The sequence below is a fragment of the Oreochromis aureus genome, linkage group 3 (assembly GCF_013358895.1).
Source record: "Oreochromis aureus strain Israel breed Guangdong linkage group 3, ZZ_aureus, whole genome shotgun sequence".
Lineage (NCBI taxonomy): Eukaryota > Metazoa > Chordata > Actinopteri > Cichliformes > Cichlidae > Oreochromis > Oreochromis aureus.
Genome location: NC_052944.1, coordinates 43,523,404 through 43,538,901, shown reverse-complemented (window position 1 = coordinate 43,538,901; position 15,498 = coordinate 43,523,404). Strand labels below are relative to the sequence as shown.

Genomic DNA, 15,498 nt, shown 5'->3' with positions numbered 1-15,498 from the left:
TCGTGAGTGACTGTGTGTGCATACCTGGTATGTGCGTGCACGTGAGTGAGTGTGCATATAGGTGTGGGAGTATATCAGTTAAAACACTGTGGGTGTGTGTCTCTTCCTAGGGGCCATAAATACCATCTCCCCTCCAGACCACAGTTATCCAGTTACAAATCTACTTCTAAGCTCATGACACAATCAGGCCTTTATTTATATCCAGGGCAGTGTCAGTGTCTCTGCAATAATTCTACATTCTATCTTAACACATTTCTAAGCTCTAAAGCAAACTAAACATTCCTACATGTCTAAACTCTAAAATAAGCTAAACATTTCTACAGCTGTTAGTGTAATTGATTTTAATGAATGTGAGAAACCCAGATGTGTTTGTGTCTCTGCAGTAGAGAGACGAGGATGGATCGGCCTCTACTGTGGACTGACAGCAGCTCTGCTTGTAAAATTGTTTGCTGCAAACAGGAAAATCAAATCAAATAATAATAAAAATATTATTACACATTTATTATGAATATTAATTATTATTACACTGTGATATTTTGATATTTATTGTTATCTCAGACCTTGAAAGTTACAGGTGTTTTAGGCTGAGCCTGTGGAGCAGGATTAGAGCTCTCGCTGGTTTTGGGTTAGTGACAGTTCAACAGGTGCCTGTGAAGTTGGTCAAATTAGATCTACTTTAATAATCTGCTTAAATTGGAACCCAAAGTAGGAACTCTTCCTGTGTTTAATGTTAAACTTAAATGTTTTCACTCAAAACCACAAAAACTAAAAAATCTGTCCTTAAAACTGTGCTTTTCCGAGATCATTTGGAGAAATTTAAAAAAAAGCCAAAAAACAAAACCAATATTTCCTGTGTTCTGTCTCATTCCCCATGACCAGGCCATATATATAAAATAAGAAGAAGCTGAGGTGTAAACAGGAACCAAAGAAGTTTGTGCTAAGTTCAAGCATTTTAGCCAGTTTAACTATGGCAGGTTGCACTCTGTTACCATTTACGTTTACCAGCTGAGGCACAGAAAAGATCACAGAGGGGAAACTGTCGGACCAACACAGGAAGTCTCAGATGCAGAAGTTTTACTGTGTCCAGGGCTGGCTGGGAAACACCGGAAATGTGAAAAGACAAAACAGGTTGGAACACAAACCAGTCACTAGAAGGAGCATCGGCTACAGAACACACAGTCTTAGACTGTTTGTGCTCCTCAGCACGCACTGTTTTATTTACAACTGTTGATGGTGTGTGGCTGGGCTCAGGCTGGGAAACCTCAGAATTAAGAGGCTGGGGAGTAAAACAGTCCAGCGGGGATACAATGCCAGTAACAGCGTGTAGGTGAGTCTGGGGTGGAATAACAGTCCTTTGTTCAGCTCAACAGCTGGAAAATCCATATTGGCTAACTCAGAGAAAACACTGCGAGCATTACCAGAGTCTGACGGCTCAGGAACACAAAGATCACTAGCGAGGACAACCGGTGAATAACTTGACACCGAGGTGTCACTCTGAATAATGTCTGTAGAGTTCAAACACACAGTAGCAGAGTTATCTGATTTAGGAGATACAGAGTCCACGGAAGACCAAACAGTGTTACTCACAGTGGTCGATCTGTCATGAAGTCCAGGATCAGAAAGCTCGAGCTGAGCGTGTGAAACACAGTCACTCTCTCCCACGGCTGCAGTCTGCTCAGCTGTACTGGAGCGACGGAGGTGTGAACGCCGTTTTCGGCCAATCTGACAATGTGTGATGTTTTGACAAACACCGGTTCAGGAAGCGCTCCTCTCCTGTTCAGGTGGAGTAGTTTAGTGGACCCGGTTTGTATAAACTGCATTCTCCAGTTCTTTGAATTTAAATTGGTGTTCTGCTAAATGCAGTTTGTCACTCTGAAGATATTGTAACTGCTGCTGAGGGATACCCTGCCCCAGCCAACATTTATATGTGGGGCCCATATGGTTTGGAAATGGGCTGAAAATGGGCCCCATATAGGATTGTCCGCGGGTTCCATAATGGCCCCATTTTATAAGCCCATCTCGGTGTTATATTGGTAAAGTCTGGGAACTAAATGGGCCCCAACTAGGCAAAGTACACAGAAACCCACCCGGGCCCCACCTCTCAATTTTTTTGTGGGTACAACATGAGGAAAACATGAGCTAAAAAGTTAGAATGGCATTATCAGTGGGTTCTGTAGTTGCATCTTACTTCTAGTTTGAATTGGCAAATTTCTGGCATTGAGTGGGCCCCATGTAGCAAAACAGTCACAAAATCAATTTATCAGACGGCCAATACGGGTTCTGTGACAGAAAGACACCAAATATATTGACCGCAAACAAATACTAGTTTGTAAATAAATTTTTTTTTCAAAAATCACGAGGGTACACAAAACAACATTTTTCACATTTATTTTGTCCAACAACTGTGATTTTACGTAACTGTATACCAAAGTGTGTAAACTTTTAAAAAACTAGAAATGTCAAACTACAGCAAAATTCCTTAGATATTTGGAACTGTAGCAACATGGGGAAAAAGTCAGATGGAAAACTCAAAAGTTTATCTTGAATCAGCAGGGTTTCGTTTTTTGTTTTTTTTACAGAGCCGTAAGTCTATTTTGTACCCTTGCAGCCCTCAGTCCTCCTCTGTCTTTAGCTCCAGTGAACCACTTGGACAGAGCCTTCTCTGCTTCTTGCAAGTTGACTTTTGATGTTAAATAATTATTCTTCAGTGTCTCTGCAAATGAAGAAGAAAAATGGGCAAGCCAAAGTAAAGTTAATCTTAGCTTACTTCATTTGGTGATGATTTGCAAACAACAATGTTTATTTCACTTTATTGCCTCAAAAAATGTATACAAATTGCATGATAACCAATCTCAGTTACACTTTCACACACTATTAAAAAAGTTTAGTTTTCTAAAGTTCAAATGTCTCAAGTGAAACTAACTTACCATACACAACATTAAAAAGACGCAAATCTCTGAACTTTTTTTTCCCATGTCGGCCAAGCATGTTGTACTCCACAGCCAGCTCAGGTGATATGAGGAATTTCATCATCCTTCTTGTGGCATCGTCTACACTTGTTCTCCCTGTATCTGCTACCATGGCAACCTGAGGGGAACATACAAAAAGGACAGATTAGATCCTGGCCTCTGGTTAGGATGCCTCCCTGGTGAGGTGTTTTGGGCATGTCCCACCAGGAAGAGACCCAGAACACCCAGGACATGCTGGAGGGACTATGTTTTTCAGCTGGCCTGGGAATGCCTTGGGATTCCCCCGGAGGATGGACCAAGTGCCTGGAGAGAGCGAACTCTGGGCCTCTCTACTTAGTACCGGATTGGGTTGCGGGGGGCAGCAGCCTAAGCTTAAGATAATGGACCAGGCATGGAGGATAAATGGACACTTTACATATTACTTAATGTTTACTGTGTGGTGATAAAAAAAAATAGTAAACACAAGCTAAACTAAAAAATTAATTATGTTCCTTAACCCTTTATCCCCAATAATGTTACGCAGGATAACCGGAATTATATATTGTTTTAGCTGTAAAAGTGTCATAAAATCAGCTGTGAGTGTGTGTGCTTTTGTCCCTTTTTTCAGTATTACTACTACTTTACACATCTGGTAGGTTTTTTCCTCTACTGTATACTATATGAGTGTAATCAAGGATTAATGACAGAAAAAAAAAGAAATTGAAATTTTGCTGTTTTTACTGAAAAAGGCAATCAAAATGTACATGACTAAAATATTTAAATTAGTCAATTCAAAAACACTGAACAAAATCAAGTATTTGACCCTGTGGTTTATTTTCGGACATCTCTTTTCTTCTAAAAGTCCAGGCGTGTTGGGCCCCTGGTAGAGCTCAGGTTTGACGAGACAGGTCTGGAAAAACCTGTCGCTGGCGACTTTTTGTGGGCTAAAGCCTATTAAAATAAATAGGAATTGGCCAAAATTTGTATAAACTATCATAGCGGAACAAAAGTAAAAAAAAAATCTTTATCTGTTATCAGAATCAAATATTTGATTAGAATAAAACATTTTACTTTCAGGAAGATTTCTCGTTACATCTGTCATAAAAGTAACGACATCTCAGAAAAGAAACATGATAGTAACAGAAAAATATGATAGCAGTGTGATGTGATGGTCCCTGGCCAGATTTTTACACATATTATAAGCCCTGTGACACAAAAACCACTGAACTCGGACACACACAGACTGTTTTCCTTCGTGGTAATGAAGAAAAATGCTGGTCTGGTATGTAAAAGGGAATTTATTCTTCCAGGACCTGATGCTCCGTAAAGCAGCCCTCCAACAGCCAAACCTATCTGTTCTCTGATTGTCTTGATGCATGCTCAATCATCCAGGTAAGTAAATCTGCAAAAGTTGATTCTGTTCATCTGGACGTAGCGTTTTCAGCATTTTCTCCCACTGAAAACGCTTCGTCCAGATGAACAGAATCAACTTTTGGAGATGTTCTCTGATTGCATTGTTTAATTGGTGATTGACATGAAATTGACCAATCAGCTGAAAGGAAGAAAAATAGGGTCAAAATTTGTAAGTATAAATCCACACACAGCCAGGAAAGCCGAGCGCAGAGTTGTTTGTAGCACCAATTCAGCAAGAGTGGAGCCAGGTGGATTTTCCATCCATCCACACTGTAAAGTCTATAGACCAGCAAGCGATAAATTAACAGTGTTGTTGGTATTTTCTAAAACAGTTGTATGCAATAGGAATCGCTGTTTATAGTCCTCCTGTATATCTGCATGTTGCCTCCCAATTAAAACCTGTGATAATGGAGATTCAAATTCATGTCATACCTATACCAACAGTTATCAGAATCAGAATCAGAATCAGAATCTTTATTGTCATTGTCACACGTACAATGAAATTAAAAAAGGTCCCCAATCAATGCGTCATCCCTAACAATACCAGAAATAAATAAAACCATAAAATTTCAATAAATAAAATAAACAATAAATAAAATACTTAAAATACTAATAAGACATATCAGTAAACATTCACATACATTCCCACATACATGCCTCAGACCATGAATGGATTAACATAAGAGAGGTGTGAAGTACATTATTTTGCAGTATTCAGATGTGTTATTGCGGTTGGATAAAAGCTGTGTTTGAGTCTATTAGTCCTTACACTGATTGCCCTGTACCGTCTGCCTGAGGGCAACAGTTCAAACAGGGAGTGGCCAGGATGTGAGGTGTCTTTAATGATGTTTTGGGCCTTTTTGAGACAGTGGATGTTGTGTAGGACTTCCAGTGTGGTGAGTGGGCAGCCAGTGATCTTTTGGGCAGTGTTAATGATCCCTCCTAGTGCTTTCCTCTGGGCTCCTGTGCAGCTAGTGTACCATATGCAAATGCAGTATGTTAGAACACTCTCAATGGTGGCTCTGTAGAAGGACACCAGCAGTCTCTGTGTGATGTTACTCCTCCTGAGAGTTCTCAGGAGTATCCGGATCGTATCAAGTATCCGGATCGACCTTTACTGATGTGCTTAAAGGAAAATTGTTATTTCCATGTATTTTCCTGTTCTGCCTTCAATTTTGAGGAGTTCCCCCCACATTTCTAGTTGTGACAGTGCACCTACAACAACAAAAATCTGCTGTGATTTACATTTGTTGAATGAGCAATTTTGTAAAATAGTCTATTTTTGTATGCACAGTTTACAAATCTGTCCTGTACAGCATGGACTGATTGCATGCTAAAAAGTTGTTGCTTAAAAATAAAACAATACATTTTTAATTAGTAACATCAGCAGAAAGCCTTGTTATTAATTAGATGTACAATTTCTATAGAATAGGAAACAACTCAGTTCATTTTTGATCATATCAATACCAGCATATTACACAACTAGTGATGGGACTTCCGGCTCTTTTTAGAGAACTGGCTCTTTCGGCTTGGCTCACTAAAAAGAGCCGGCTCTTTCGGAGAAACTCCAAAGCATGTTAAAACACCAAAAACCCATTTCTAGCATGAACTGAACTTCCAAAACAGAGCTACCTAGATCACTTAAATTACACAATTGAAAGCATATGTGTATTTTTTGTATATTTATACACAAGCACTCATATATATTCAAATAATTAAAAAAAATGTTCATTTACCTGTTACTACCACACACCAAATCCGGTCGTTGGTACTTGCTGGCTGTATAGGCTCTAGGTAACAAAAGCTCAACACTGCGCCGAGCATCCTGGAGCACTTCTGTTGTGTTTTGTACGTGTTTTGGGGTTTGTACGTGCTTTTTCTCTAGGAGCCACCGTAAATATACTTTTATTTATTCCACAGATATAAAATGTAATAAATAAATCATATAATACAAAAACCAACTAGTCACAGTTCAACTTTTAACTATTTATAATTTCAGCTTTTTCCTTTTAAACAAATTTAAAGTGAAACAACACAAAACACTGCAAACCACAACACAATTAAATATAAATTAAAATATGAAAAAGAAGGTGCACATTCTCTGTCATATGGGCCTGCATGAATAAACTTTCTGAATCCTTTATCATCTGCAACTGAAAATAGTTGTGGATGATTACTATACCTTTCTAATGTGACGTTGTTGTCCCTGGCTCTCTTTCTCTCTCTCTCCCTCCTGCTCGGTTCCTGTGCTAGAGAGTGTAACTACCACCCCTCCCCCCTCTGCCCAGCGCAAAGCACAAGGCTCGAGTGCGGAGTGAAGCGGGAAAAAAGTGCGAGAGAGAGGGTGAGAGAAAGAGAAAAACCCACGGCTTGCGTCGTTCACGTCAAAGATTCGGCTCTAAGAGCCATTTCGTTCGCGACCGACACATCACTATTTTGAAGCAGTGTGTTGATCTTTTTGGCACACGCACCGGAGCGTCAGCTTCAAGCGGACCATCACTACCTCTCACGTCTAAAGGTAAGTGTCAAGGTAACTTTGAACTGAGTTCAGTCAATCTTGAGTTTTTCGAAGTTTTCTGAGTGAGGTTTTCTGTTGCTCTCTGTGAGAGAAGACCGTTAAAGGCGAGGCTCTCCAGAGTGTAGCAAAACAGGAAACCACAGCTGGGTGTGTGTAAGTGTGCAAACGAATAGATTAGAAGTGCAAGTGAGCCACGAGTATAGAAAGGTCAAGTTTCGTGAGTTGTTTTTCCACTGATCACGCGCTCAACACTCTACACATACTTGCATCACACGCGCGCTCTCAAGCATCAGTATTGTACAATTCTGGGCGTCACGTGAGGTGCAGGTGTTACCATATAACGGGAATCTCCATTGTTCTGTAGCAGTGGTTCTCAAACGTTTCACAATGAGTTTCACCCTTACAAGCGACATCAAAGCACAGTAGTAAAGGCAGAAGCGGTTTTTGATACCGGAGACACGGGCGGTTGCCCGGAGCGGCATCGTGGTGGGGGGCGGCGAAAAAAAATAAAATAAAAAAAAAATTGCTCGTATTCATGCTGCCCCGACATCATGCCAGCGCATATTGGGAATGTTGTAGGCACCGATCGGTTTTCTATCGTCCATTTGCTGGGAGTAAGGGCGCCCTCCGTTTGCGAGGTGCGCCTGCTCGCTGCTGAAGTCAAAGTAAACTTTATTGTCATCTCCGCTACATACAGTCCAGTATATAGAGAGACGAGACGACGAGGCTTACAGCAGTGCAAGTAAACAAACAATAAATATAAGAAGAGTAAGAAAATAAATATTCATTTTAGGACCAGGGGTAAAGGGATCAATTTACAACTTGTAATTTACAGTTTGATGATTTAAAGTCTCACACACAACCCCTGGAAAGGAGAGGGGGACATGCTGCTTCCAAATAGAGCACATTTCATTCATAATGTTGTAAATCCAAGCCCATTATGTATTCATGATCTGAATACTGGGTTGTGTGAAATCCCAGAAATAAACCTTAGACAAAGTGAATCTGTGAACCAAGGTGTAGGTCTGTTAGGTTAATTGTGGTAATCCTTTGAGTAGAGTCTGAGTGGCTGCTGTCATGTAATTAATATCCTTAGTATCCTTATTTTCTTATTATATTGTTTTATGAACTTTAATAATGAAGGTTTGTAAAGCAAGGCCACTTTTGACTCACAAACTAAGTGCTCACCCAGACTGAAAACAGGAAGTGTAGAGCTGTACAGCATATTAATAGATAGAGGAAGCCAGACAGAAAAGAGGAACTTTGCCATATAAGCAATGTTTGTGTCAAAACTGTGACGTGTAAAGTACCAAAATAATAATTATATGAGACACAGTTTATGATTCTAATGTTAGAGATCCTGCAACCGGCGTTTGGGCTGTGCAGGGGTCTCTCTCTTCCGGAAGATGATTGAATAAAAAGAAATATAAATGTTTTAACACACTATGAGTCGGTTTTCTCTGTTCTATCATGGGGACAAAAGAATCGGGGTTAATACTGCACTTACACTGGTGCATTCAACCACCACCCACAAACACATTGAAAGATGCAATGCCAGCAATGTGGATTGTCAAGACTCAAACCAATCATTAAGCAAAGACAGCAGGGTTTTAGTCTTGACCATCCACATTGCTGCCATTGCATCTTTCAATGCCAGCAATGCCAGGTATCAGTGCTCAAACCTTTTGTGTTTGTTTCCAATAAGTTGCCCACCTCGGGAAACAAAAATGTGTTCCTTGTCTTGTCAGATGAACATATGAGACACTTTGACTCTTCAGTGCAGTGTGGAGCCTAACAAAGATCTGTTTTGTGTCCCAGCTGATCAGCAGGAGGAGAAGAGTCTGACGGAGCAGCAGAGGAACATTTTCAGCTACTTGGACTCAGCTCAGCCACTACAGAGAAAACAATGAGCTCAACACAGAAGGTGACAGAGCAGGGCGATATAAATATTTATCACGATATACATTTGAAATTTGTGTTAACGATGTAGCTGACGATATAATTGACACTAGACAAAATACTTTACAACTCCACAAAAACACAGTAATAACGACGGCCTGCTAGCATGCTCTACCACAAATAGTGCTTTGTTGTGTATCTGACGGACGAAAAGCTAAACCAGTTCCACACCAGTGAAGTTGCTGCATTTTACAAACCAATTCTGGTTCATCTGTTTCATTCAACGATCCGCTTTCACCCTTCTCATTCTCCGTCGCCATGTTTTTTCCTCCATGTGATTGTATTTGACAGAAGACGAGCAACATCTGTTGTGGAAGCTAATGGGGTTCCTTATGAATAAACAAATAAACAAACATAGGATTTATTATCACTGAATAGTTATGTATAAATCTATACAAATTATAGAAATATGTAATAGGAAACAACAATATAATATAAATTATAAAATAATATAAAAGTGTGTGTGTGTGTGTACATCAGTGTTGGGACTAACGCGTTATTAAGTAACTCGTTACAGTAACGCGTTACAGTAACTACGTTATTATTGTGGTAACGAGCACGGTAACTAGTTATTATGCCAAAACCAGGAACGTGTTACTCGTTACTGGGATTTAGATAGGCTCGTTATGCGTTACTTCGTGTGGTGGCATCGCGGAGCTTCCACAGATTCAGTAACACTAGCAAGTGGTGGAGGCCAGCAGGTGGATGAGAGAAAGGGGAGGCAAGAGGAGAGACCCGAAGTGGCCCCTGGTCCAAGTGTCAGGTGAACTGAACTTCAGGTAAGAAGTTATGACCTGCAGTCTATCTGGGTCAGATATAAACCAAGTTTAGGTGGAGTTTATTTTCGTTATGCTGACTTTTTCGTACTGCGTGCTAGCTAGCATGACGGGGTTTCTATACAGCTGGGTGGGTGCTATGTTACTGATGTTGAACTTTATTTTGTTCATAAGGTTAATTATTAGAGTTGCCAACCGTCCCCTAAAAAACGGAATCGTCTCATATTCAGAGGAAATATTACGCGTTTCGTATTGATGTGAAAAGGAACAGTTTGTCTCGGACTTCAGCTACAATGAAAAAGACACAAAGCTAAAGTTATTCTGTGTCTTTGCTGTCAGCTGCCTCTTCTTCTCTCATTCTCTCCCCCTCCCATTTCTACTTCAATCATGAAACTGATCAATGATCAGCTGATCGGCTATTCTCTCTTTGTTTATCGCCCACTTTGCGCCAGAAAGAAGAAACCAGTGGATGTTGCGTTAAACAACAGCACCACGTTTGATCAGCTGTTGTTAGAATTTATTTAATATTACTTTCTAGTATCAGCTGATGTTTGCTGGAGCCACAGCTGTAAAGCTGCTGGTCATGATATCGGTTTGGTTATCTGGTGAGAGGGAAACATGAAGATGAAACCAGGAGATGTCCTTACTGAATCATCAGAGCAGAACAGGTGATGGAGAAACAGGTTTACCTTTTAGGTTGCATGGATGAGTTGAAGGGAAGTTATGAACTGTTTCTGAGAGACAAATAACACCAGGATCCTTTTTCTAAGTAGCTGACAGCTGGTAACTGTGCAGGGGCGGGTCTAGCAAAGTGTTGCCAGGGGGCCAGGTAGGGCATTAACAGGGAAAGGGGGACACAAAGAAATACTTTCTTATTCTCATTTAAAATGTCTCGCTTTTAAAAAATAATTATCTGAATCTTACAACAAACGATTGATAGATTGATGCATATATACCATCAGAATAGTGTACATCACTGTCACAACAGTGTTTGTTTTCATTCAAAGGCTTTAATGATTTTTCCTATAATGGCGGGCCGGTGTCACAATACGGCTGTGTGCAGGCAAGAGTAGGACCCAAACGCAAACTCGCAGAGACAAAAAGTAAACTCAAAAAACACAGCTTTATTGCTGGCGTGGAGTGGGACACAAAAAACAATACAAAACTAAACTAAACTAAACTGGGAAAACTAAAGCACAAGGAGCCACAGGGGAAAATCACACAGCTATGAGGGAGGACGCAACACTGACAAAGAGAAACATGGGGCTTAAATACACTGTGGGATAACGAGGGGGAATGAGCCACAGGAGGAGAGCACAGCTGGGAGTAATTACACAGGACGAGACAAGGGAAGCAAAACTAGAAACATTAACATAGGACATAGACTGTGAAAGTAAAACAGGAAACACACAGACTGACTCAAGACATGTAAACTTAACAGACTGGGGAGACAGAACATAGGGACCTGAAACATGGGACAGAAAGTCACAGTAGACACAACATGAACATAACAACGTCACAGGGGAAGAGTAAAACAAAATGCAGGAACACAGGACCTCTTTCAAAATAAAATGGGAAGTATAATGAAACGCAAACATGACAACATAAGAAACACAGACATGAAACACATGAAGGACAACGGAGACTTAACAGGGGTTGGATACACAAGGGGAATCTAATAAACAAATGAACTTAGATAACCTAATGAACAAAATAAACTCAAACTTACAACACTGGGTCAAAAGACCCAGGATCATGACAGCCGGTCTCTAGTCAAAATGCCCGGGCCGATTTTTTGTCCCAGTCCAGCCCTGTATGCAGCTCATCTGCAGTCTGGTGTTACCTACATCTTCCTATTCAGAAGGCAGAATTTCCAAGTTCTGAGTACAATCAAAGCACCACGACTGCAGTTTTTGTGTTGGATGTAAAAGCGCACATGACGCTGTGTGACGTAGGCTAGAATCATGGCCGCGTCAACGACGGTCCAGGCGTGATTTCTCTCGTGGAAATATGCACATTATCTTTTCCTTTCTATTGGTAGTTGGCACAGTGCACTTGTGGCAAGTAAGCAAGCTAGAAGACTGGAACTCTCGCTGGGTATCCAGTTACGGAAGCAACACATTAACAAGAGAAGTCTGAGTAAAACCAAAGTTACTTTCCTTAGTAACTAGTTACTTTGAAAGTAACGAGTAACTTGAACTGAGTTACTTTTGATAGAAGTAACTAGTAATGTAACTAAGTTACTAATTTAAAGTAACTTACCCAACACTGGTGTACATACAATCAGGAGGGATGGGCATGAGTTTAGTGTTTGAACAGTCATGAATTATTTTTAGCACCAGGTTGGATGTAATGTGTTACTATTACCAGCAGGTGGGGATAAGAGACCTTTAAGGTGTTTGGTGCCACCCTCCACCTTCAGGTTTAAAACTAGTGTTAATGGAGGGAGTTTGAAGGTTGAGGTTGTTCCACGACTGCATTTCACTCACTGCCTCTGTTTGTATCTCTGTCACTGCAGGACCAACATGGACCAAGAAGTCAGCGCTCTCAGGAGGCCGACAAACCTCACAGAAGAAAGAGAGAGAAAACATACAGCTGTGACGAGTGTGGGAAGGATTTTGCTGTGAAGGCTAAACTAAAACAGCATCAGGTCATCCACACTGGAGAGAGACCGTTCAGCTGTGACTTGTGTGGAAAGTCTTTTTCCACGAAGGATTACCTAAAAAAACACCAACTCATCCACAGTGGAGTTAAAGCGTACAGCTGTGATCAGTGTGGCAGAGCTTTTACTCACAGTAGCAGCTTACAGAGTCATCTAGTTACCCACTCTGGAATTAAGGCATACAGCTGTGACGAGTGTGGAAAGTCTTTTTCCAGGAAGGGTCACCTAAAACAACACCAACTCATCCACAGTGGAGTTAAAGCATACAGCTGTGACGAGTGTGGCAGAGCTTTTACTTGCAGTAGCAGCTTACAGAGTCATCTAGTTACCCACTCTGGAATTAAGGCATACAGCTGTGACTTGTGTGGAAAGTCTTTTTCCAGGAAGGATCACCTAAAACAACACCAACTCATCCACAGTGGAGTTAAAGCGTACAGCTGTGATCAGTGTGGCAGAGCTTTTACTCACAGTAGCAGCTTACAGAGGCATCTAGTTAACCACTCTGGAATTAAGGCATACAGCTGTGACGAGTGTGGGAAGGAGTTTACTGAGAAGGCTAACCTAAAACTTCATCAGGTCATCCACACTGGAGAGAGACCGTTCAGCTGTGACTTGTGTGGAAAGTCTTTTTCCAGGAAGGATTCCCTAAAAAAACACCAACTCATCCACAGTGGAGTTAAAGCGTACAGCTGTGGTCAGTGTGGCAGAGCTTTTACTCGCAGTAGCAGCTTAAAGAATCATTTACTTACCCACTCTGGAATTAAGGCATACAGCTGTGACGAGTGTGGGAAGGAGTTTGCTGTAAAGGCTAAACTAAAACTTCATCAGGTCATCCACACTGGAGAGAGACCGTTCAGCTGTGACTTGTGTGGAAAGTCTTTTTCCTTGAAGATTTCCCTAAAAAAACACCAACTCATCCACAGTGGAGTTAAAGCGTACAGCTGTGATCAGTGTGGCAGAGCTTTTACTCACAGTAGCAGCTTAAAGAAACATTTACTTACCCACTCTGGAATTAAGGCATACAGCTGTGACGAGTGTGGGAAGGATTTTACTGAGAAGGCTAAACTAAAACTTCATCAGGTCATCCACACTGGAGAGAGACCGTTCAGCTGTGACTTGTGTGGAAAGTCTTTTTCCAGGAAGGATTCCCTAAAACAACACCAACTCATCCACAGTGGAGTTAAAGCGTACAGCTGTGATCAGTGTGGCAGAGCTTTTACTCACAGTGGCAGCTTACAGAGTCATCTAGTTACCCACTCTGGAATTAAGGCATACAGCTGTGACGAGTGTGGGAAGGATTTTGCTATGAAGGCTAAACTAAAACTTCATCAGGTCATCCACACTGGAGAGAGACCGTTCAGCTGTGACTTGTGTGGAAGGTCTTTTTCCAGGAAGTCTCACCTAAAACAACACCAACTCATCCACAGTGGAGTTAAAGCGTACAGCTGTGATCAGTGTGGCAGAGCTTTTACTCACAGGTGCAACTTACAGAAACATCTAGTTAACCACTCTGGAATTAAGGCATACAGCTGTGACGAGTGTGGGAAGGAGTTTACTGAGAAGGCTAAACTAAAACAGCATCAGGTCATCCACACTGGAGAGAGACCGTTCAGCTGTGACTTGTGTGGAAAGTCTTTTTCCTTGAAGATTTCCCTAAAACGACACCAACTCATCCACAGTGGAGTTAAAGCGTACAGCTGTGATCAGTGTGGCAGAGCTTTTACTCAAAGGGGTCACTTACAGAGTCATCTAGTTACCCACTCTGGAATTAAGGCATACAGCTGTGACATCTGTGGAAAAACTTTCAGCCAGAGAGGGCACCGAAATACACACCTACGCATTCACACCAGACATGATGTGCACTGCTGTGAACAATGTAGCAAAGAGTTTACAACAGACGAAAAGTTACAACGACACATGTTTACCCACACTGAGGGACGACCTTATAAATGTGACCTGTGTGAGAAGACTTTTAAATCTCCACATTACCTGAGACGACACCAACAGATCCACACCAGAAAGAGACTCTACAAGTGCAGTTACTGTGAGGTATGTATTTATATTGTTATCTTGTCATTTTAGCCTGACTGTGTGGAACAACTCTGCTCATTAAACTGTGTTAGCATGTTAGCAATTCTACTGCATGGAAAAGCAGCTCTGAGTGATAATTCAGATTTTCATTTCAGTTATAATTTTATTATTACTGTAGTGTTATGGTGGTAGTATTGTAGTTATTGCAGCCCAGTAAACTGAGTGTGTTAACTGAAACAGTCAAATGTAATTGGACGTCTGCAGAGATGCTCTTTATTTCAGGCGACGTTCAGGATAAAAGTGTTGAAGGACTGACTTACACTGTCTTTGTGTCTTTGTTTAGAAGCAGAGCGACACAGAAGGATCCAGTTCTCAACCCTGTCATCACTGTGGTGGTGGGAAAGACTTTCGTTGTGACCTCTGTGGAAAAACTTTCAGTTGCCAAGCTGACCTAAAAACACATCAACACAGACACACTGGAGACAAACTGAAATACTGCAAAGAATGTGGGAGAAGCTTCACCACATCACGTGACTTAAAACGACATGAACTGATTCACAGTGGGGTTAAAAAGCACCTCTGTGATCAGTGTGGGTCATCCTTCACCACTGCAGGTGACCTTAAAACACACAAACGAGCCCACACAGGAGAGAAACCACACAAGCACACACAGCACACAAACATCAGCGTGATCACTCAGGGCTGAAATCACTCCATCACTGGATCACAGTGAATCTGAAGAGACAGAAAGATCCTCTGGTTTCAGAGTCAGACTCAAAAGCTTGAGATCAGGCTCCACAGAGTTCAGATAGAATCATTTAAACTTGTGTTGAACTGAACTGGTTGCTGGGCTGAACTTCTACATAATACAGATGCACATGGGATCTTATTTTCTGTCGTTTTACTGAGTCAGTTTTGCCCTTTTTTCTCTCTCCTGGTTTTGCTCGTCTGTAAATAATTGAAACTCAGTCAAATAGTTCATTGTTCTCCAGCAAAATGTTTTGGAAACTCATGTTTAACCTTTAAAACTCTGACATGTTTTAGCACACAAGGCTTCATCGGGGAGTTCACTCATGATTGGACCATGAGAATAAAGGTTTTTAGTTCTTTCAAAGAGAGTCTTGGAGGTGTTTGATGTTTTTGTTTTTTCTGAAACCACCTGAAAGAAAAACTATTTTTCTTGCTTTATGT

At 41.1% G+C, this 15,498-nt stretch overlaps 1 protein-coding gene and 1 long non-coding RNA gene across 3 annotated transcripts; one reads left to right on the top strand and one right to left on the bottom strand.

The window, feature by feature from the left end:
• Positions 1-2,371: 2,371 nt before the first annotated feature.
• LOC120438208 lies at positions 2,372-6,667 on the bottom strand. Of its 2 annotated transcripts, none has more exons than XR_005611719.1 (3): positions 6,544-6,667; positions 2,928-3,087; positions 2,372-2,713 (listed from the first exon to the last, which is right to left on the bottom strand). It is a non-coding gene; the product is annotated as an uncharacterized LOC120438208 (long non-coding RNA). The 2 variants fall into 2 exon arrangements; XR_005611720.1 differs by lacking the exon at positions 6,544-6,667 and adding an exon at positions 6,098-6,156.
• Positions 6,668-10,642: 3,975 nt separating this feature from the next.
• On the top strand, positions 10,643-15,196 carry LOC120433757 (oocyte zinc finger protein XlCOF6-like). Its single transcript, XM_039600611.1, has 3 exons — positions 10,643-10,649; positions 12,701-14,325; positions 14,651-15,196. The coding sequence occupies exons 1-3, from the start codon at positions 10,643-10,645 to the stop codon at positions 15,011-15,013; spliced, it is 1,995 nt and encodes a 664-aa protein (XP_039456545.1). The 3' UTR covers positions 15,014-15,196.
• The last annotated feature ends 302 nt before the right edge of the window (positions 15,197-15,498 follow it).